At 38.0% G+C, this 23,313-nt stretch overlaps 1 protein-coding gene across 1 annotated transcript in view; it reads right to left on the reverse strand.

Moving 5' to 3' along the window:
• Positions 1 to 8,916: 8,916 nt before the first annotated feature.
• Malrd1 (MAM and LDL receptor class A domain containing 1) overlaps positions 8,917 to 23,313 on the reverse strand; it is a 744,773-nt gene continuing 730,376 nt past the window's right edge. The window contains exons 39-40 of the mRNA XM_060372547.1: positions 11,867 to 11,942; positions 8,917 to 9,217 (exon numbers count right to left, since the gene is read on the reverse strand). Coding sequence (XP_060228530.1) covers positions 9,134 to 9,217; positions 11,867 to 11,942 — 160 coding nt within the window. The 3' untranslated portion in view covers positions 8,917 to 9,133. The remainder of the gene's footprint in view (positions 9,218 to 11,866; positions 11,943 to 23,313) is intronic.

Raw genomic sequence — 23,313 nt, forward strand, 5'->3', positions numbered from 1 at the left:
GAGCAACAGAACAAGAAAAGTTGAAAACAGGGAACTTCCCAGAGACTCATACTCCAACCAAGGACTATTCATGGAGAGAACCCAGAACCCCTGCACAGATGTAGCCCAGGGCAGTTCAGAGTCCAATTGGGTTACATAGTAATGTGAAGAGGGACTGCCTCTGACATAATCTGATTGGCCTGCTCTTTGATCACCTCCCTCTGGGGGGGGGAGCAGCCTTACCAGGCCATAGTAGAGGACAATGCAGCCACTTTTGATGTGAACTGACAGACTAAGATCAGAAAGGATAGGAGAACCTCCCCTATCAGTGGACTTGGGGAGTGGCATGCATGCAGAGGGAGGAGGGACGGTGGGATTGGGAGGGGAGGAAGGAGGGGCTTATGGGGGATGCAGAATGAATAAAGTGTAATTGATGAAAAATTTAAAAAAAGAGAAAAAATAATTTAAGAACCTTAAATGACTTTCAAAAGTGGAGGAAAACATGGAGTTAGTCAATTTACATGGAGCACATCTTGCCCCTGGGGGCAATGGTCTCCTGAACCTACTCAGACCTCGGACACCACTACTGTTAGTTCTAGAACTGATGCAAGATGTTCCAACGAGGGGGTTAAGGCTTCTCATAATATTTCCTATAAGCCCACACCTGTTTGTTTATATCCCCCATTTTTATTCATTATTAGCCAGATAGAGCCAAGTAATTGTGGTGATGATACTTGCTTTTTTTGCCCAATCTGGAATGCTAGTGAATTTAGGTATGCCCTGGTTACTCACATGCCTCGCTGGGTACCTGTGCCCGTTGATGCCCCTCACGCTATGACTCTCTTCAGACAGAAAAAGGATCTTGGAACTACAGCCGCCATTGTTACTGCCATCTCATTGGCGGCTGTTGGAGCTACCACCGTGGCATTAGCTATGAGTCATACTGTGCAGACTGCTCAGACCCTGAATAATCTTTTAGCCAATGTAGCTCATGCCTTAGATGTAGAAAAAGGAATTAATGCTCAACTAAAAGGAGGCTTGATGGTGTTCAATCAGAGGATTGACCTCGTGCAGGAGCAAATTGATACCCTATGGCAAATTGCTCAACTTGGCTGTCAATGAAAGTATGCTGGACTTTGTGTCACTAGCACAGAACATGAGAATTTTTCCTGTGCTGCAAATCTGTCTAAACAATTGTCTAGCTATATTTTAGGTAATTGGACTGGAGAATTCGATACTACAATGGAGCAGCTGAGAGTGGCCATTGTTATGGCAAATTCTACCAGAGTGGACGCAGGACTAGCCACAGGATTATCATCATGGATTGCTGCAGCCATGAATCATCTGAAGGAATGGGCGGGCATGGGAGCATTAGCAGGCCTTCTGGTGTTGGTCTCCTTGGTTTGCCTGTGGTGTATATGCAAGATTAGAGTCTCACAACAGTGTAATGCAGCCATGATCATTCAGGCCTTTACAGCCATTGAAGCAGGACAGTCTCCCCAAGCATGGTTGGATACCATAAAAAGCTAAAATGTTATGCTCAGGATGCGAGGCTAAGCACTGCACTCAGGGTCAGCCACTTTTGACCCAGAGAAGAGCATGTCTGATTGCATGCGGGTTGATGCCCCACGTCCCGCCTCTGAGAAAAAGGTATCGGACGGGTCTGAAGCTCTTTGGGTGGATGACACCTAAATGAACATCGGCACAAAGTCCCAATTTATTTCTAATATCAGAGATCAGACCTCTACTCTTGCCTGATGTGTCTAAAACAAAAAAGGGGAACTGTAGAGAGCTGCGAAATGCCGTGCCTTAAAGATGGAGCTGGTTTCTGCCTTCCACCTTCCCGATGGTGAGTGCTCTCTGTCACAAACAACTCCACATTTGGCTAAGGCCGAGGTTCTGGCTTGCTTCCATGTATGTGGACCTATCTGCATTGCCCATGTGGAATGCTGGGGTTGGCTACCCAGAGGCTATTTAAGCTGTGGGCTGGCCTTCCCCAGGGTCAGATGATTGTTCAAGGTTCCTGAACAAACTGCATTGAAAAAAATAAAAAATAAAATAAAACTCAAATTCGAAAAAAAAAAAACAATAAAAACAAAAAAATAAGACAGGAAGTTCTTGGGATAAGGTAACAGACCTCCAGCTTATTCACTTTTTTGTTGCTATGACAAAATACTATGACCGAAAGCCAGTTAGGAAGAATTTATTTTGACTCACAGTTCCAGATGGGCAGTCCCTAATGGCAAGGAAGGTATGGCAGCAGGCCACCAGAGCAAGAAGCTGAAGAATCACACCCTTCTCCCACCACATGCAGAAGGCAAAGACAGCATACTGGAAGCAGGGTGATCTCTGAGCTCTCAAAGTCCACTCCAAGTAACTTATTTTTTTCAGCAAGGTGGTGCTGAGTAGAGACAGAGACCAGGGTTCAAATACATAATCCTACAGGAGGTATTTGGTATTCTACTGTACTCACTGAGTCAGTTCTTCTAGTTCCCTACATTTACCAGTGCAGCTGATGAAAACAGAAATGCTTCATGTTCCAATGACTTGGTCATTGGTCGTTTTGTAGCTCAAATAAGATCTGGCCTCTTAAGGGTGTTATGCCAATAGATGCCTCACTTTTGAACATTCTTTGCCTTAAGTAAGATAACACTTCCTATCCACACTATAACACACACACAAACCTATCACATACATGTCTATAATGTCATATCATATGATGCATGCTTAGTGCTTCCCATCTGTTTATAAATGACAGTCATTTAAAGTTTGCCTTCTTTATAATGCCTTTGTTAGAACTATCTTTATTAAGTATGTTAGAAATAATTTTATTTTCTTTTTCTATAGATATATGTATGAGTTTGAAAATATCTTAAATGTATTAGAAAATTTATTTTTGAGCCCTTATTTCAATCTTTAGAATTATCTAAATATTAATATTTTTTGTTCCAGGACTGCTTTGGTCTTCATCTATTCTTATGTTTGCTTTATAAAAAATTATATGTTCTGGGAATTTGTTTCCTGTAACTTTTGATATTTTTATTATACTTTTAGTTTATATATCCATCATCTGTTAGTTTTTGTTGCCCTGAGATTGTTACACCATAACAATTGCTGTCATTGGCTACTTGGACATATTTTTCCCTTGCTATATTTACTTTCATGTTTATTATATATTTTTAATTCGTTTTACAAGATACTTATTTCATTATGGATTATTATTCGCTCCAAAAAATTACTACTTAGTTGTATTGATTCATTTCATTTTGTGTACGTTTCTTAGTTTGTCAATTGCTTATCTGATGCAGTTGAAGAAACTCTAGTGTTAACAACAGAAAATAATTATAGGACCAGCCTCTAGGGAAGAATAGGGGTCCCACATGGGTAAAGGCCCATTACAGACATCACTTTACATGCTCCTCTTACAGTCTCACTTTTTTCCTTTTCTTTACAAACATTTGTTGAACAAACTGTTATCCTGCTTGGTTCCCATGCATTGGCTAGATCTTTTCTTTGATACTAGCTTCAGATTAGTAATAGGTTCAATGTTTAAAAACTGGGAAGAAACTGGAACTGTATCTCATGCCTTTACAAGCATGCTCTAGAGGCTGAGGCAGGAGGACTGCACAGAATTCCAGCATGACTTATAGCATGAGACCCTGTCTCAAAAATCAGAGCATGGAGCTGGAGAGACTGCTCAGCAGCTAGGAGCACTGTGTGTTCTTCCAGAGGACCCTGGGCTAATTCCAGGTGTTTCACCTGCCTGTAACTCCAGCTCAGTCACTCTCTTCCGGTTTCCTTGGGTACCAGCCATGCACAGAGTATACATACATGCAAACACATGCTCATAACCACAAAATAAAAAAACATTAAAAATGCCAAAGAAAACAAAAAAACCTGGAAAGGGAAAATGCTATTCCTAGTCTTGTAGACTGACACCCCTTTTCATTGACTCCAGGTTTTATTATATTGATATAAGATAATTACTTCTGTGTTCTGTGATGATTTCTTAGAAACAAATCTCTCCACAAATATATTGAACATCTCACAAAGTTATTTCTACAATTTCTGGAACCATACCTAAGTAATCAAATATTTTAAATATCAGAAAAATAGGAAGTTCATTTATACTGCTCCCATACTCTAGGAAAGAAAACAAAACCAAGAACAAAATCATGTTTTCAGAGCACCTAACTGTAGAGAGCTCAATGGAATGTGTCTGTGTGAATATTTAAGTAGCTACTTTGGTATTATCACTACTTATTTTATGCATACATTGAATGATCCATGCTTATCTAGTTCTTTATTTCAAGATGGGCCAGAAACTTCATTTTATGAAGTTTCAGAAAGTGGCTTCAGGAACGATGTCTTTCCACTAGCAATGAGGAAGAACAGGTATCACAATTTTCCTCATCCTAGATATTAATCCCCACCATGGTTTTGTAGAAACGTTAACAATGAACTTCAAAACTCTGCAAGTTGACACAGAGAAAAGCAGAAAAGTATTAAGGCTAAAAATTGGCATTGGTTTTTCAGTGAAGTATATGTTTCAAGAGTTCTTTTTTCTTTTTTTCTTCTTTCTTTCTTTCTTTCTTTCTTTCTTTCTTTCTTTCTTTCTTTCTTTCTTTCTTTCAGAAAGATTTCCTTTGGGAAAGAAAATCCCTCAGTCCTCTTATATTTCAATATAAATTTTCTCTGAGTTTTATTTAAATAAGAATGAAGTTTGATGCTATGGACTGTAAAAGATTTTACTATGAATGCAATCATTTTGGTTTATCGTGTTTTTCTCCTTTAAATGTAAGAGGCACTTATGTGGGAGGAAAAAGTAGTTGTTATTTAGAGGCAAACTTGAATCTTTAGTTTATGGTGTAATAAACATGGGGAAACAATTGAAGCTCAAGAAGATGAAAAGAGAAGGCAAATAATTTTAGTGTTTGCAGGGTGCCATTGAAACACAAAACAATGAAACGGGCAAAGATGATGTGGCTCTATTTGAGTTCTATGAAACGTTTCTAAGGCAAGAAAGCATTATTAAAAGGCACCTCATTATATGTACATCCTAGTTTTCATTCAGAGAAATATGCTTTGTCTTATTTATAACCCATCATTATTCTCTAGAAATTAGATGCTTTTAGTCAAAAATGCACAGAAAATAACAACCTTTAATACTCTTTAGGTTTATAGACATTATAACAAAGTTCTTTATAGGAAAACAATTTCAACATTGATCTAAGACAGTCATTTAAGAAAACCTACTGGAATGAGGAAATGTTCTCTCTGTTGTTCAGGATAGATGTCTCTAGCACATGCACCTCTTGAAATGCTGTTAATTCAACGGAAACACTGTATTTTAAATTTCCATTAGTTTAAGTTAAATCAACCACCACGTTAAACAGTCACATGTAAATAGCAACACCACTACAAACGATATAGTGCATTATTTACATTTATGAATTAAAATATGTAAACTACATGGAATAGCACTTTGTACATACTTTCCCTGTTTTAAGGTTTGCGAGCGCTGTTTATCATCATTTTCATCATGATTGTTATCTGTTTAAATGCATTTGATGAATTCGTTAATTACATGAAGCAGGTTACTAAAGAGACTTCTTAGGCATGTTTTAAGGACCAAAGGATCAGTTAGCATAAATCTTTGTGATCCTAGATTAGAAATGTAGATATTGCCAGGTCCAAGCTAGTTGAAGGTTCCGATGCTTTCCTGACCTGAAGCTGAGTTAGACAAATTGTGCACTGTGTAGTTTGCTTGTCAGCTCCTTTTCCTTCCACCAACTTTACAATCACCATTGTGCAAACTTTCAGAAGCAGCAGCATGTGCAGAACAGTGAATTATCTCCATCTCACAGTAAATTCAGAAAAATGGGCTCGAGTAATAACTAATTTTATTTTTTCAGCTTTCTAGGATTTCCATATGTGTTTAAAATATCATACAAAATGTGAAGAGATTTTAGGGTGTATATTAAACTTAGGGTGTATCTAACTCTCTGCCTGAATAAATTAAATATTCTTGTAGTATCATTGCTATTCTGGGTTGACTTTCTGTCATAAAAGCTCTATGTATCATGAATTCTCTTAGTATTTATCCAAAACAGACAAGTTTAGGCTAGTTAATAATTTTCTTTTGAAGAAAATTGTACATTTTCACATTTTTTCATGTAGCAGCCTTAAATTATTTGTTGAATCCATGGACACACGTTTGAAGTATACATATGTTCCACAATGATTGGGCTGTACTTAACTAATAACGTCTCCTTTTGTTTCCTCTATTAGTTTTTTCTGGGGTCAGTAATTTTACTGTTAAAATGAGAGAAAAAATTAGAAAATATAACCAATCAAGAGATAAACTATAAAAGGAATTTCAAAAGATGCCTCAAGGGATGGTGGGTGGCTCCACAGCTAAGAGTAGCTGCATCTCTTCCCGAGAACCCAAGTTCAGCTCCACAACTCCAGCCCCAGCAGCTCCACTGTGGTCTCGCGGCATTAGGGCAGCTGCACACATGCTGCAAATGTGCCCTACTATGTGCACATAAATAAAAACTAGGTCAGATATTTCACAGGTTAGTGAAGTAAAATGTAAGATTGAAATATTGAAAGGATAATGAAAAAATAATAATTTGGGCCATGATGTATTCTCACGAAATGTTGGTAAAATGTATGTATTGATTCATCCTCCAGTTTCTTTTCTGTAGAGGTGATATTTACCTTTACAATGGCAATTAACAGAGAAAGAAAAGACTTATTTCAGTGCATACTTCAAGGGTACAGTCTGTCTTGTCAAGGAAGCCAAGGTAGCAGACTTTGAAGCTACTCGTCATATCACACCTACAATTAGGAGACAGAGACAGATGGCCACACTTAGCTCCTTTCTCCATTAATGCAATCTGGCATCCGGGCTAGGGAATGGCGCCACCCACACTGAGCAGGGCTTACCATTTCAGTCAAGGCCATGCCTAGCAACCATCTCCCAGGTGACTCTAGATTCTGTTGAGTTGACAATTACCATTAACCATCACACTTTCTAAACTCAATTTCATTCAAATAGTTCATCTATTTGAATACGTGCTACAAAGGTCTATTTTAGCCTTAAATTATATAGTAAAGAGTTTCAATCAGTCTTGGTAGCTTCCATCTTTTTAGGTTGTCTTGCCTATGCTGACAAATAAGAAATTAATGAAGAAAAATTTTGGCTGTATGTGAATTCTGGGAGGTAGTAACTAGAAGGACAAGCGGAGAAGGATTTTCTGGGTGTTAAAACACGACACACAGGATAAAAGTCATGCATTCCTATCTTGGACTTTATTGCTCGCACATGATGAAGCCGTCAAGTCATCTGCAGTGCAACTAACCCTGGAAGACAGGGATAAGAGTTGTAAACAACTTGTTTGTTTTTTTCTGAAATAACTGAGCTCCAACAACGAATAAGCAGATTAGTGTACATTGTGAACACCTAATTTTCTGAAATATACATATATTATTTAAGCTATTAAAGTAGAGAACTTTCAGTTTATATAATTCAATGCTTCTTAACTTATAGCAATTTTCATGTCTACATAAAAATCTCATGATTATCTGAAAAACATGGGCTTAGGATTAATTATCACATGTTTTTCAAAATGTAAAACTAACTTGGTTAGGGTTAACATCATTTGCCAGTTCTCATGAGATTAGAAAGGGAGTACGTTCTTTGTTTCTAAGCTTCAGTGAAAAGGTTTTTTTTAACATTCTTTTGCTTATTTTGGGTCTTCGATACGATTGGATTCGTACATTCACGGCAAACATCTTGATTTCATGTGTAATTCATGTCTTTTTTGTGGTGCTTCCACTATGCTAATATGATTGTATGTATCCTACATATACATCATTCCTTCTACATTTTCTTACTCATTTTAACCTTATCAGAAAACTTGGGTAGAAATGTTTGAAATGTAAATTAAGTTAAAAGGTTCTGATTTAAACTGCTTTTTTTGTTGGTATTTTGCTTTAGTCATAATTGATGTATAAAGTATAAATAAGATATCACAGGTAATAATTATGAATTACAAGATGATCCAATGACTTCTGTACGTAAATCTATTTCTTCCTTCTAAGGTGAAGTTTTTTTTTCACTTTGTATCTCACCATAGCGCCCTCCCTCCTCCCCTCCCAGTCCCAACCTCCTCTGTAAGGCTCTACCCTGCAAGGTATCAAAGCAGATGCTGAGACTTATGGCCAACCTTTGGGCAGAGTGCAGGGAATTTCATGAAAGAAGTAGGAAATAATAAGACCTGGAGAGGACAGGAGCTCCACAAGGAGAGCAAGAGAATCAGAAAATATGGACATAGGGGTCTTTTCTGAGACTGATACTCCAACCAAAGACCATTGATGGAGATAAACTAAACCCCTGCACAGATGATGCCCATGATAGTTCAGTGTCCAAGTGGGTTCCATTGTAATAGGAACAGAGACTGTCTCTGACATGAACTGAGTGGCCTGCTCTTTGATCACCTCCCCCTGAGGAGGGAGCAGCCTTACCAGGCCACAGAAGATGACAATGCTGCCACTCCTGATGAGATCTGATAGACTAGGATCAGAAGGAAGGAAAAGAAGACCTCCCCTATTAGTGGACTTGGGGAGGGGCATGTGTGGAGAAGGGGGAAGAAATAACATCTTAATACATTATATTCCAGATGTGATATAATCAAATTTCTAACTTTTAGAGATAACCTCTGAGGCCTATAAAAAAGTTCATTTTATCACTTTAACATCCTCTCTGATGTATCCAAATTATTTTAAACTTGCCTTGATTTATGGCTTTTTTTGTTCTGCAAAATGTGAAACATGAAATTTAGGATAACATAAATCTATGAATCCAGGCAACGATCACTCAAATATGGGTCCTTAAAAATAATAATTGGTATAAAATAAAAGGAACATAAGTTGATTGGCAGAATGTTTTATTAAAGTACTCAGAAATACACTGAAGATAAGGAGCTGTCTGTGATTCCATGGAAACATTCGAAGAATCTGTAAAAAGCTCTGTTTCAGAATGTTGTAATCACACTAACATTTGAATATTTTCTTTTTTACTTCATACTGAATCAATTCAGTGAGTGAAATTTACTGCAGACACATTGGATGAAGCATAGTTTTGATGTTATGATTTGAGATTCTGACACACTGTCTCCAGGCTTCCCGACGCTGCACCATAAAATGGATTTGGGAAGGAATAGATGGAAGTCTAAGGAGGAAATGCACATTTAGAAGGTTAGTATTTTCTGGAGTAAGATAACAACTTCTGAAACGGTCATGAAGAACGAAGGTTATTGATAGTGACTATCTCTAGGCGTGATAACCAGAGTACTCCTGAGCCTTGCACCAACACCACCAGCTCACACTTGGAGAGTCTCTGACATAGGATCACACAATGCGTGTTTGAAGGACCCTGTGGACTTGGGTCTCATTGTTTCCCCTCACCTAGGAGAACTGAGAGAAATTCAGGAGGCAATATTTTTACCTACTCTCTTGGGCTGTTTCACTCAGCTTAATATATTGACTATATTTAGGGTAAAGAAAATAAAATAATGATGAAAAGAAATACCTTGAGTTAGTAGAACTAAAGTTGTAGGGTATAGTAGAAAGTCTAAAATATGAGATGTTCATATTTAATTTTCCAGATAAGAAAACTTGATCTTTTCACCACCAACTTACATAAGCTTTGGTGTCTGATAAATGCTAATCTAGAAGGAATTACAGAGAAAAGCTTTAGAAGTGAAAATTGCTATGTTAGTATCTCAAAAAAGTGGACAATCAGTAAACAGTAGCTAAGCAGGTGTCCTACATTCCGTGCGTTTCCCTGAGAAGACAGACTTGTTTATTCAATAAACATTGTGCAAAAAAAGAAAACTAAAGAGAATATAGAGATAAAGATTAAAACAGCCTTAAAAGAGATAGCTATCAATTTGCATTCATGTTCCTTACAGAGATTTTGATTTAAAAATACAGTACCAACAAAATCTAAACATAGCTATAAAAGCCTTAGTTATCTGTAAGACAATTGTGCAGGTTGAACACTGAATTTTTTTGATAGTATCAAGAAAATGTTGCTACATTCTTAGGCATGATACCATGGGTATATTTTAAATGTCTTCTTATCTCTGAAAGGTACAACTGAAGTTTCAGAGTTGAATAATAGCTGTGATTTGCTTAAGAAATCATGAGTAGGTTGAGGAAACTTGTGGTAAGAAAAAGGACATAAGGTAATTAAAAGTTGGACATATTTGATGGTGGATGATGGATGATAGAGAGTTCTTTTTACTATTTTTCCCAAATCAATAACTGTATAAGACATTTCTGTAAGAGCATTTAAATATTTGAGATAAATCCATTTTTCTATTATATCAAAGAACTTAGAATATATTTAAGACATTTTTTTCTAAAACAATAGAAACAGATGTGACAGGATTTCTTCCCTAGTCATCCTTAATGAACTGAAAGTTGAATTTTAAAAAGAATGTAAAAAGGGAGTAATTTATCTTTTATCGGGAAATAAAGTGAAATTCTGAAGTTTTGCTTTGAATGATCAATTGCAGCCTGCAGTGAAACCCTGCTTGAAAGCATGTTGAAAGTGAGTCTTTGATCTAGACCTCTCCCTGTGCATTCTGGGACTTACATCCCAAACTCTAGGAAAGCTGTCTTCTCAGGGAAAACTGAGACGTGCAGGACATCTTCTTAGTGACTATTTACTGACCGTCCATTGGTTGAGATACTGACGTTCCCATTTTGACATATCAAGCTTTTCTCTATAATTCCTTACCAGTAAGTTGTGGGTAAAGAGATCAAGTTTTCTTATCTTCATTAAAAATAGAAATGTATTTTGTTATGCCTTTCCGACTCAGTGGATTAAATATGGTATCTCTGCATACATATTATCAGTTGAGTAGGGTTATGTTTTATTTGCTCTCTAAATCATCCACATTAAATCTCTTCATGGTCAGGGAAATTTCTTACTTTTCTTTTTTTTTTTCCACTTCCACATAAACAAAACTAAAAGCGTACATGAGATATTTGTTGAAGAAAACGTAAAATTTTAAAAAGCCAACATTTGTTTGTCTTCAAACACATCATACAAGGCTCTGAAATGTTTGAAACTATCTGACCTGACAATTTGGCTCTCATTTTCAATGTCAAGATCAAAAAAAAAAAAAAAAAAAAAAAAAAAAAAAAAAAAAAAAAAAAAGAAAGAAAGAAAAGAAAAGAAACTATTGATAGATTTTTAAAAAATTAAAATTAGAATGAAAAAGGAGGACTAGAGCTGGAGCTCAGCTCACATACTGGAGTTCACTCTGGAGTTCAGAGCACGTACTGCTCTTGGAGAGGACTCGAGTCTGATTTTGGCATCGTGCCCAGCCCAGGAACACCTCCTGCCTACACCTGCACTCAAGTGTGTATCTTCCTCCCCCCACCACACACATATGTAGACATATAACACACATAAAAACAAATCTTTAAAAGTGGCATAAGGAAAAACTTAAGTTTTTATAGACTTTCTTTTGAGAATACAAATAAGCCAATGAAACTCTCAGGGGGTAGTTACATGGGTTAAACTGATATTTCCCAGATTTACCAGCTCTCGTGGAGGGTATACAGTGACCACAAAGCCATTTAACAGTAAACTAATTTTATAGTCAGAATCAAACTGTCTTAAATGGAAAATCTCACTCATATTTTGAGCCTGAACTGTCTTTTCACCCCCAACTGAAATAAGTCCACTAGAACGTTTCTCTCAGCCATGATGTCTAAATGGATCCAAATTCAACTAATGGGCTGTGTGTAGGTCTCTCTCTCTCATGCGTACTTCTGAATCAATGTTCTTTCCCTTGCCACTTACCTCTGTTTTCTCTGCATTGATGCAATTCCCATAAACTGGATTGACAAAGGCACAGGTGCCTCCCTGCTCAGATTTCCTTAAAAACAAAACAAAAAAACAAACAAACAAAGAAAAAAGAGGGTCACCGAGGCACAGACGTTGGTGAAAGAAACTGTACTTTGTTGTTGTTGTTGTTGTTGATGTTGGTGTGTACCCAGTCTGGCCTCAAGCTCTGTCTTTCTGTATTCATCTGTAGGCTAGGCACTCTGGGCAAGCACACACGTATAGGCATCACCTTACTTAGCATTATGTAAGTACTAAGTGCCTCATGGTCATTACTTACTAGACTTTTTTGAGAGACACAGGGTCTGGCCAGCACATTTATTTTCATCAATGTATTACCAAAATTTCTTTTCTCTGCAGGACACCAAGGCAACCACATTCTTGAAAACAAATAAAATTTGAACTCTTGAGTATTTGGATCCAAATAAACTCTGGCAAATAAAGGGAGCATAAGTTGGTTTCAATGCTGATTTTTTAAATATTGCTCAAGTTATTTTAACAATGTAACACCAGAAAGAACAATGTAAGATGACACTGTAATATGGAAAGTCTGCCTTGAACTCCCTTAGGCTAGAAGTGCTAGCAGAGACCATGTCTTATGACAGTGTCTCTTATAGAAATCTGTATCCCTCGAGTCATAATATATAGCAGTTTAATCAACAATCTTATATCTTGGTGCTTGAGAATTTTATTTTAATTATTCTTGCACATATCTGGTGTGTGTTTGTGTATCTCTGTGTGGGTATTTGTATGTGTGTGGGTACACATTTGTGTGTGTGTGTGTGTGATACCCATGTACTTTTTGAAGGTTGTATGGAAACGTAATGTTGATATAGGAAGTTTCTCTTGATGAGTGTCTACTTTCTTCACTGAGGCAGGGCCTCTTTATTGACCTGGGAACTCACCATTTTGTCAAGTTTAGCTCAGTAGCTTTTCTTCTGTGATTCCCTGCTTTCTCCCTACATTCCAGGCTGGAATTATGGAAGCTGGCCATGCTCACCCAGCATTTACATGGATTTTGGGGATCTGAACTCTTGTCCTCAGGTTTGCATGGCAAGTTCTTTATGCACGGGACCATCTGTTAAGCCTCTTGTAAAGTTTTTTTCATGTGAGCAATTCTTTTCAGGTTTTAGATTTGTACAAGTGAGCATAATTGAGCTTCTAAATGATTGCTTTCTTTTTATACTTTCTCATCTTGTTAGAAGACAATCAACTCTGGAAGAGCCAATAAAAATGGCAACCACCACAGAACCAAAAATAATAATTGCTCAGTTACAAATAGAGTGGAAATCCCAAATATATGCATACGCGCGCACACACACACACACACACACACACACACAGAGAGAGAGAGGGAGAGAGGGAGGGAAGGAGGGAGGGAGGGAGGGAGAGGAAGAATGGGAGAGAGAGAGATGAAAGGTCAATTTTGGGATTATTACCATTGTTTTAATAGCAACACCAAGAAGATAAACTGCTTTATTTTTTGTATAATTGGGGTACAGTGTCAATTAGCAAGGTTATAAGTGATGTATACACCCCTAAATACTAAAGGAAAAAAGGAAGCTCTTATTGATATTCTGTTTAAAGTTTCCAGAGGCTAGACCTCCTATTACCAGCTACCAAAACCACACAGTTCTTTCCGAAGTAACTGCAGCATCGAAAGCCTGATCTGGGTGAGCATGTCCAGCTGGAAACAAATTTCTCTTATGGTAGCTACATCTTCTAAGCATGCTCCCATTACGGCTTTTTAAACCATTAGATTAATTATACCACTGATGAAATAGTTCATTGTCATTAAGACTATATTTTATTACTGATAAATATATTTAATATAGCTTTTTTGTGGGTCATAATTTTAAAAAACGGCAATAGACCTACCTTTACAGTGGTGACTGGCGAGAGAATTAGTGGTTTTGAGATGTGTCAAAATGCCAAAGCAAGAGCCATTCCAGAACAGACTGAACATGACTTAGCAAAAATCAAAAGACAGTGAAGGTGGGAACTAGGAAATGTGAGGTAGCCAGATACAGCAAATACTGGAAAAAAAAAAAAAACCCAACCTAAATTCAAATTGGGAATGGGATTAAAAGTAGGAAGAAGCCTTATTCTAGTTACAGGCAGGACAGAGCCAAGGGACTCTGTGGGAGATTAGGAACTGAAGAAACAGCCACAGTGACACAAGTGATGTTGATATAAGGCAATAGCTTTTGTCATTGGACTGATGGAACCCCAGACAACTCAAAGATTGACAGGAAGAACTTACATAAGTTGGTAAAATCTCCAACCATCTAAATATGTGTATAAAAGCAACTTTTCTTCTGAAAAGATTCTTCAGTCTTTAAAATTTTATATTTCCTACTAATGTGAAATGTATGGGATGAGTCTGTATATGGGATGAGTCTGTATCTCAGGGGGTTGGTGGCTATGTAAAAGGATGATAATGCTGCTATAAAGGTATGGAGTTGTAATAAAAGGCAGTAAGTATGTGGTAAGGAAAGACAAGTGGATGTAAATCCTCAAACTTCAAACTGTGTATCTTAGCAGCCTTGAGCTATTAAGCAAAAGTTTAACTCCCATTCTTAGGAATGTTTGGCTTCTGTGGTTAAATCTTGGTATTTTTTCTATTTATAGATTAAATATCACACAGGACCTAACTCCATTAAAGTTAATTTGTTACTTCACACATTGTGCAAAACTTAGTAATGTTGATAGCTCCAACAATACTCTAAACACCCAGTTACTTATAATATTAGTCTACAAATATTTTATAAGGACACTGAAAATTGAAAAAGAATTAAATCAAAACCCATGTATGTAATAGCCAATAAACATGACTTTGTGGTGGATGTTTATATTGTTTTTAACAGAATAATTAGACGATAATGCATATGCCATATAGCTCACATATTTAAGAATCTTAGTGCCTGAGTGTGCTTCCTTGCGTGTTTGTGTGTGGTGTGTGTGTATGATACATATGTATGTGCACATTCACTTTTTTTTTTACTCTTTATTAATTACACTTTATTCACTTTGTATCACCCCTGTGGTTCCCCCCTCCTCCCATCCCAATCCCTCCCTTCTTCCACCCTCTGCATGCATGCCCCTCCCCAAGTCCACTGACAGGGGAGGTCTTCTTTTCCTTCCTTCTGATCCTAGTCAGTTAGGTCTCATCAGGAGTGGCTGCACTGTCTTCTTCTGTGGCCTGGTAATGCTGCTTCCCCCTCAGGGGGAGGTAATTAAAGAGCAGGCCAATCAGTTCATGTCAGAGGCAGTTCCTGTTCCTATTACAATGGAACCCACTTGGATACTGAACTGCCATGGGCTACATCTGTGCAGGGGTCTTAGGTTATCTCCATGCACAGTCCTTGGTTGGAGTATCAGTTTCAAGAAAGACCCCTGTGCTCAGATTTTTTTGGTTCTGTTGCTCTCCTTGTAAAGTTCCTGTTCTTACTGTTTCCGACTTCTTTCATAAGATTCCCTGCACTCTGCCCAAAGGTTGCCCATAAGTCTCAGCATCTGCATTGATAGTCTGAAGGGCAGAGCCTTTCAGAGGTCCTCTGTGTCAGGTTCCTGACTTGTTCCCTCTTTTTTCCTTCTTCTGATGTCCATCCTCTTTGCCTTTCTAGATAGGAATTGAGCATTTTAGCAAGAGTCCTCCCTCTTGATTAGTTTCTTTAGGTGTACAGATTTTAGTAGGTTTATCCTATATTATATGTCTATATGAGTGAGTATATACTGTGTGCATCTTTCTGCTTCTGGGATAGCTCACTCAGGATATTTTCCAGATCCTATCATTTACCTGCAAATTTCATGATTTCCTTGTTTTTTATTGTTGAGTAATATTCCATTGTGTAGATATACCACAATTTGTGCATCTGAGGGGCATCTGGGCTGTTTCCAGCTTCTGGCTGTTACAAATAAAGCTGCTATAAACATGGTTGAGCAAATGTCCTTATTGTGTACTTGAGACTCTTTTGGATATATGCCTAGGAGTGGTATAGCTGGATCTTGAGGAAGCGCTATTCTTAGTTGTCTTGAGAAAGTGCCAGATTGCTTTCCAGAGTGGTTGTACAAGTTCGCATTCCCACCATCAGTGGAGGAGGGTTCCCCCTTCTCCACAACCTCTTCAGCATGTTTTGTCTCTTGAGTTTTTGATCTTAGCCATTCTGATGGGTGTAAGGTGAAATCTCAGGGTTGTTTTGATTTGCATTTCCCTGATGACTAATGAGGTTGAGCATTTCTTTAAGTGTTTCTCTGCCATTCGATATTCCTCTATTGAGAATTCTCTGTTTAGCTCTGTACTCCATTTTTTAATTGGATTTCTTGATTTTTTGCTGTTTAACTTCTTTAATTCTTTATATATACTGTGTATTAGTCCTCTGTTAGATATAGGGTTGGTGAAGATCCTTTCCCAGCCTGTAGGCAGTCGTTTTGTTCTGAGGACAGTGTCCTTTGCTTTACAGAAGTGGCTTTTCAGTTTCATGAGGTCCCATTTAGTGATTGTTGCTCATAGAGCCTGTGCTGTTGGTGTTCTGTTCAGGAAGTTGTCTCCTGTGCCAATGAGTTCAAGGCTCTTCCCCACTTTTTCTTCTAAGCCGTTTAGTGTGTCTGGTTTTATTTTGATCAACTTGGGCTTTAGTTTTGTGCAGAGTGATAACTATGGATCTATTTGAATTTTTCTACATGTAGACATCCAGTTAGACCAGCACCATTTGTTGAAGATGCTGTCTTTTTTCCATTGAATGGTTTTGGCATATTTGTTAAAAATCAGGTGTCTATAAGTGTGTGGATTTATGTCAGGGTCATCTATTTGATTCCATTGATCCACCAGTCTGTTTTTATGCCAGTACCATGCAGTTTTTAGTATTGTTGCTCTATAGTACAGCTTGAGATCAGGGATGGAGATACCTCCTGAAGATCTTTTACTGTAGAGAACTGTTTTAGCAATTCTGGGTTTCTTGTTGTTCCATATGAAGGTGAGAATTTTTCTTTCAAGGTCTGTGAAGAATTGTGTTGGTAATTTGATGGGAATTGCATTGAATCTGTGGATTGCCTTTTGTAAGATGGCCATTTTTACTATATTAATCCTGCCAAGCCATGAGCATGGGAGAGCTTTCCATCTTCTGATATCTTCTACTTCTTTCTTCAGAGGCTGGAATTTTTTTTCATACAAGTTTTTGACTTGCTTGGTTAGGTTCACACCAAGGTACTTTATGTCCTTTGTGGCTATTGTGAAGTGTGTTGTTTCCCTAATTTCTTTCTCGGCCCTTTTGTCTTTTGTATACAGGAGGGCTACTAATTTTTTAGAGTTAATTTTGTATCCAGCCACTTTGCTGAAGGTGTTAATCAGCTGTAGGAGTTCTCTGGTAGAATTTTTGGGGTCACTCAGGTATATTATCATATCATCTGCAAATAGTGACACTTTGAACTCTTCCTTTCCGATTTGTATCCCCTTGATCTCCTTTAGTTGTCTTATTGCTCTGGCTAGGACTTCAAGTACTATGTTGAAGAGATATGGGGACAATGGACAGCCTTGTCTTGTCCCTGATTTCAGTGGGAATGATTTATGTTTCTCTCCATTGAGTCTGATATTGGCTATAGGCTTGCTGTATATTGCCTTTACTATGTTCAGATATGTGCCATGTATCCTTGATCTCTCCAAGACTTTAAACATGAATGGATGTAGGATTTTGTCAAATGCCTTTTTGGCATCTAAGGAGATGATCATGTGGTTTTTCTCCTTCAGTTTGTTTATGTGGTGGATCACATTGCTGGATTTCCGTATATTGAACCACCCCTGCATGCCTGGGATGAAGCCTACTTGGTTGTAGTGAATGATATCTTTGATGTATTCTTGGATTCGGTTTGCAAGAATTTTTTTGAGTACTTTTGCATCATTGTTCATGAGGGAGATTGGCCTGAAATTCTCTTTCTTTGTTGGGTCTTTGTGAGGTTTAGGTACCAAGGTGACTGTGGCTTCATAGAATGAGTTTGGTAATATTCCTTCTGTTTCTATTTTGTGTAATAGTTGAAGAATATTGGTTTTAGCTCTTCTTTGAAGGTCTGGTAGAATTCTGCACTGAATCCATCTGGCCCTGGGCTTTTTTTGCATGGTAGACTTTTGATGACAACTTCTATTTCCTTAGGGGATATAGGACTATTTAAATGGTTTACCTGGTCTTGATTCAGCTTTGGCATGTAGAATCCTTCAAGAAAATTGTCCATTTCATTTAGATTTTCAAATTTTGTGGCGTATAGACTTTGGAAGTCAGACCTAATTATTGTTTGAATTTCTTCAGTGTCTGTGGTTATGTCCCCCTTTTCATTTCTGATTTTGTCGATTTGGATAGTTTCTCTCTGCCTTTTAGTTAGTTTGGCTAAGGGTTTGTCTATCCTGTTGATTTTCTCAAAGAACCAGCTCTTGGTTTCATTGATTCTTTGACTTGTTTTACTTGTTTCTAATTTATTGATTTCAGCCCTGAGTTTGATTGTTTCCAGCCGTCTACTCCTCTTTGGTGTGTCTGCTTCTTTTTTTTCCTAGGGCTTTTAAGTGAGCCATTAAGTTGCTTGCATGACTCAACACATACAAAAAGATTGAAATAATCCTTTGTATCTGATCTGATCACCAGGGACTAAATCTGGACCTCAATGACAAAACCAGCAAAAGGCCTACACACACATGGAAACTGAACAACTTGCTACTAAATTACAGCTGGGTCAGAGAAGAAATAAAGAAAGAAATTAAAGTCTTCTTAGAATTCAGTGAAAATGAAGGCACAACATACCCAAACTTATGGGACACAATGAAAGCAGTGCTAAGAGGAAAGTTCATAGCACTGAGTGCCTTCAGGAAGAAATTCGAGACAGCTCATGAGTGCACATTCATGTCTTAAGTGTAGGTGTACGTGTGTGGAGGTGAATTGTAAGCCTTGGCTGGGTAACACTCTTCATCTTTCACCTTGTCTGAAAGAGAGCCCCTTCGTTATTCATTGTGGGATACGCTGGACTCGCTGGCAAGCAAACTTTAGGGAATTCTCCTGTGCCCTCCTCCAACCTCACTGCATGAGTACTGGATTACAGGCACAGGCTACCATGGACACCTGGCTTTAGATGGGTTCTGAGGATCTCAACATAAATCTTTATGCTTGATCAGTAAGCATTTTACCCAATGAGACATTTTTCTAGCCCTAAACTGACACAATTTTACACACATATGTATGTGTGTATATGATTCAATGTTTTATGATAATTTTAACTTTATTATATTTATTTACTAATATTATAATAAATATACCTGACATAAAATTGCCAAGGTAACCAATTTGAATTGTACAATTCACTGTTATCAATTATTTGTTATAAAACTGTCAGTATTATTTATTTCCAAAATATTTTCATCACTTCAAATTGAAACTGCATTACTATTAATCAGTAGTATGCAACTAATTGCTAGTGTGTTGGTAGAATTATCTTTTCATTATAAAATATTAGACTATCAAAAACATAAATCCGTGACTAGGCTGAAAGGAACAGAAAGGTGAAGTGAATACAACTGCCACTCTAAATACTGAAGACAGTATAAGCAGGTGACTGGCCACGAGTGACAGGAAAAGCCCAAGTTAGCGCCTCCCCCCATGCACGCACTGTAAGTTTATTTTATACATTGTTGGACTTTTATAATTTTTAATTACTTTTATGATTAGCAAGGGTGTTTATTATTAAATTTATTTAAATAATTGTTTGCCATTTTTATCTGGTATGGTTTAATATTTTTGATAGTCTTGGTTTTCTCCATTTCATGTATGTCTTTTTCCACGTGAAGTGGAGTGGCTGCTAAAAAGTAAAAATAAATAAAATAAATAAATAAAAGAAACATCAACACCTGGCCCTACTACTATTTGGGTTACAAAGGCCATTTAATCCTTTGTGGGGTGAGAAGGAGCCACGAATGAGTGTACACCACCAGCTATGGCCACAGTGCTCAGGGTGGCTTATTTTCATGAGGAGGGATTCCAGGTATTTGCTGGACATGGCTTTATAAGGGAAGAGAATGTTTAACCTGGAGGCCAGGCTATTGACCTCCTCAGGAGAATAGGGGTTGGGGGCACAGGGCTACTTGTACCTGGGCATGAGGCCTGGGGGCAGGGAGGAAGCCATCCTACTCCTGCTGATCAAAGGATAATATTTATGGGGTTTGGACATCTCTACTCTTGCTCCAGATTGGTGCTGCAGTTTCATGGTTCCTGCCCCCGCCATATATATATATATATGAGTGCACTGCCTTAAAATGAGCTTAAAAAATAAGTAGCGAAAACCTGGGGAGAGACCAAAGACTTATAATCAGTGGGTATTGTTCTAAGGCTAGCAAGCTAGAAACATGTTCAGGAATGCCCTGAGGGGAGGAACTAGCCTTACTGCATTCTTTCCCCACCCACTAATTATACAGTTGCTAGGAAACTGGCCCATAAGAGCAGGCCAGAACTGTTTGTAGTCTTGGCGCCTAAAGTGGACCAATCATTTGAAAAGTCAGTTTCCCTTACCGGATCATGTAATGCCAAAGCATGTACGTCACTGCTTGCTTTTTTTTCCCTTAAAAACTCTGTACCCCTAGACGTCAGGGCCGTATTCCTCTCCTGTTTCCACAGGAGGTTTGTGTCCCATGTTCGAACACGTATACAATTAAAAAACCTCATGTATTTACAGCAGAGTCTTTTATTCCTGGTCTTTTGGGGTTCACGAACTGAGCATAACACTAGCTCAAAACTTAAGTACAAAGTTTAAAACCAAAGGAACAGCATTTCAGGGGCCAAGAATCTTTCCTGCCACCTTTCCTGCTAATCTCCAAGTAGATCATAATATCAGACTTTCCCTGCCTCTTTCCTTAAAGCATGCAGACCCTACTTTCTTTTGATTCATTTTCATTTTTAATTAATTTTAGGCTAATCGATAAAGTAATGAGTTTCATCTTGACGACTTGGTAAGTATGTTATTATACTCTGATCTCTTTTTTTCTTTCCCACTGCCTCCCCTTGTTATCTTTTTCCCCATTTTCCTGGTTGCCTCTCGCCTTTCCTATTACATGCACTCCATTGCCCTCTCTGGTTTCCATTTCCATCTTTCTGCCCCGATATTATCTCCTTTCTTATTTTGTGATCTACAAACACACATATGAACACCACACAGACAGACAAACAGAAAGCACACACACACTTTTAAATCAATAATAGAAAACATTAGTCTGACTTGTTTCACTTGACCTACTGATTTTTAGTTTTATCTGTTTCCCTGTAATGTCATGATTTCATTTTCTTTTCTTTAGCATAGAAGTATGGATGCATATAGATGTGTATATTAACCCCATTTTAATTAATTATTGTTACTATCATTATTTATTACAATTTATTCACTTTAGATCCCAGCTCTAGCCCCTTCCCTCATCTTCTCCCAGTCCTACCATCTCTCCCCAACCCCCCATGTCTCTCCCCTAGTCCACTGATAGGGAGGTCCTCCTCCCCTCCTATTTGACCCTAGCCTATCAGGTCTAATCAGGACTGTCTGGATCCTCTTTCTCTGTGGCCTAGTAAGGCCACCTCACTGGGGGAGGGAGGAATGGGTGATTTTTTTTTTTTTTAATCAACTCATCTACTGATGGATGTCTAGGCTGGATCTGCTTCCTGGATATGGAGAATTGTACAGCTGTAAATATAGATGAGCAGTATCTGTGGGATGCTGAATTACAGATACTTGACAAATAACCAGAACTTATATATGATGGTTCTCTGCTCAGGGTTTTGTTTTGTTTTGTTTTGTTTTGTTTTTTGTAGAATCTCTGTGCTGGTTTACATAATGACTGCATAAGTTTATATTTTTTGCCATTGGTGAATGAGGAGAACACTACTCTCAGAAATTGATATACTTACACTGCAGACATAAGATGATCTGAAGCAATCACAATGAATTTTCTATTAAGTGGTACTGCCTGTGTACATTGTGTCACAGAACTGGTTTCCCTAATAAGCTAATTTCTCTGCATTGTTTCTGAGAAGTCAGACAATATCTCAAGTTCCCAGACAGGAATGCTGTTAGTTCACAAATGGAAGCGACTGCACCTTAGGCACACGCTTTTTGGATGCCAGGATGACTGCGCCATTTTCATCATCCATTTTCACTTACTGAAATGCATCAAAAGCTTGTAAAACATTCAGTATGTGTGAAATTGTCTACCAGATTCTGGCCTTACAAAGTTGACCCGTGCCTGGTTCATCCCAGCAGAATTTCTTTTCACAGATTTATACTTATTTATTTATTTGTTTGTTTATTTATTTATTTATGTATTGCGAGACGCTAGACTCTGCTAGATATGACTGTCACCAGTGCCTACTACACACTGACTTGACAACGATCGAATACTATTCTGTTCATTTTTTGTCTTCTTTTGTCACTTACATTTTCTCTTAATTTTGTTGTTTTTTATTTTTGCATCCAGACTGAATGGAAATGGACTAGATGGAAAGATAAACCTTTGTAGTAGCAATAACTACTACTGTAATTTAGAAAATTATTCTTTTTTATGTGTGTGGGTGTACCTGTGTGTATGTGCTTATATGCTCAGGTACCTATCAAGGTCAAAGAGTATACTGGATGTGAGAAACCCAAAGATTAAGAATCAGTCGTTATTATTACAGTTTAAGTCCTGAACTAGCTGGGTGGGGTCCAGGAATGCCCTGAGGGGAAGAACCTGCCTTACTGCATTCTTTCCCCACCCACTAGAGATACAGTTGCTAGGAAACTGGCCCATCCCCCTAGGGAGGGACACCAGATCATTAATAGTTTGGGGACCTTCCTATAGCCAATCATTTCAAATTGTATCATTTTGACCAATAGATGCTTGCCAGGCAGGAATCGCCCCTGCCTTGGGCATGCTGGGAGGGACCAGAATCTTTAAATCACCCAACTAACCTGAGCATAGGGCTCTCAGCTCTCACCGCGTCAGCAGTGGGGGGTGTGGGCCCAAGCCACGGCTTGTAATTTGTAATAAAAAGATCCTCATGTGGTTTGCAACAGACTAGGCTCCTGGTGGTGGTCTTTCGGAGTATTCTGGCACAACAGATGCCATGGAGTAGGAATTGTAGGCAACTACCTGATATGAATGGTGGGAACCAAACCCAGCTCCAGTATTGCCATTTAAAAGTTGTTTAATGCTATTAAGAGTCTGATAAAGTAAGTAAGTAAACCATTATGCTTCATCTTTCCTCTCACTCTCTCTCTCTCTCTGTGTGCATATGTCCTCACTTTTCTCCATCTTTTAAAAGATAAAACAATTGAGACTGTCTCCTTTTAGGCCCTCGATGGATAAAAATCAAATCCGTTTTCCTCATTTCTCCTAGCACCTAGTGCACTGCCAG

This window comes from Meriones unguiculatus, chromosome 19 (assembly GCF_030254825.1).
Source record: "Meriones unguiculatus strain TT.TT164.6M chromosome 19, Bangor_MerUng_6.1, whole genome shotgun sequence".
In the NCBI taxonomy this organism is placed as follows: Eukaryota; Metazoa; Chordata; class Mammalia; order Rodentia; family Muridae; genus Meriones; species Meriones unguiculatus.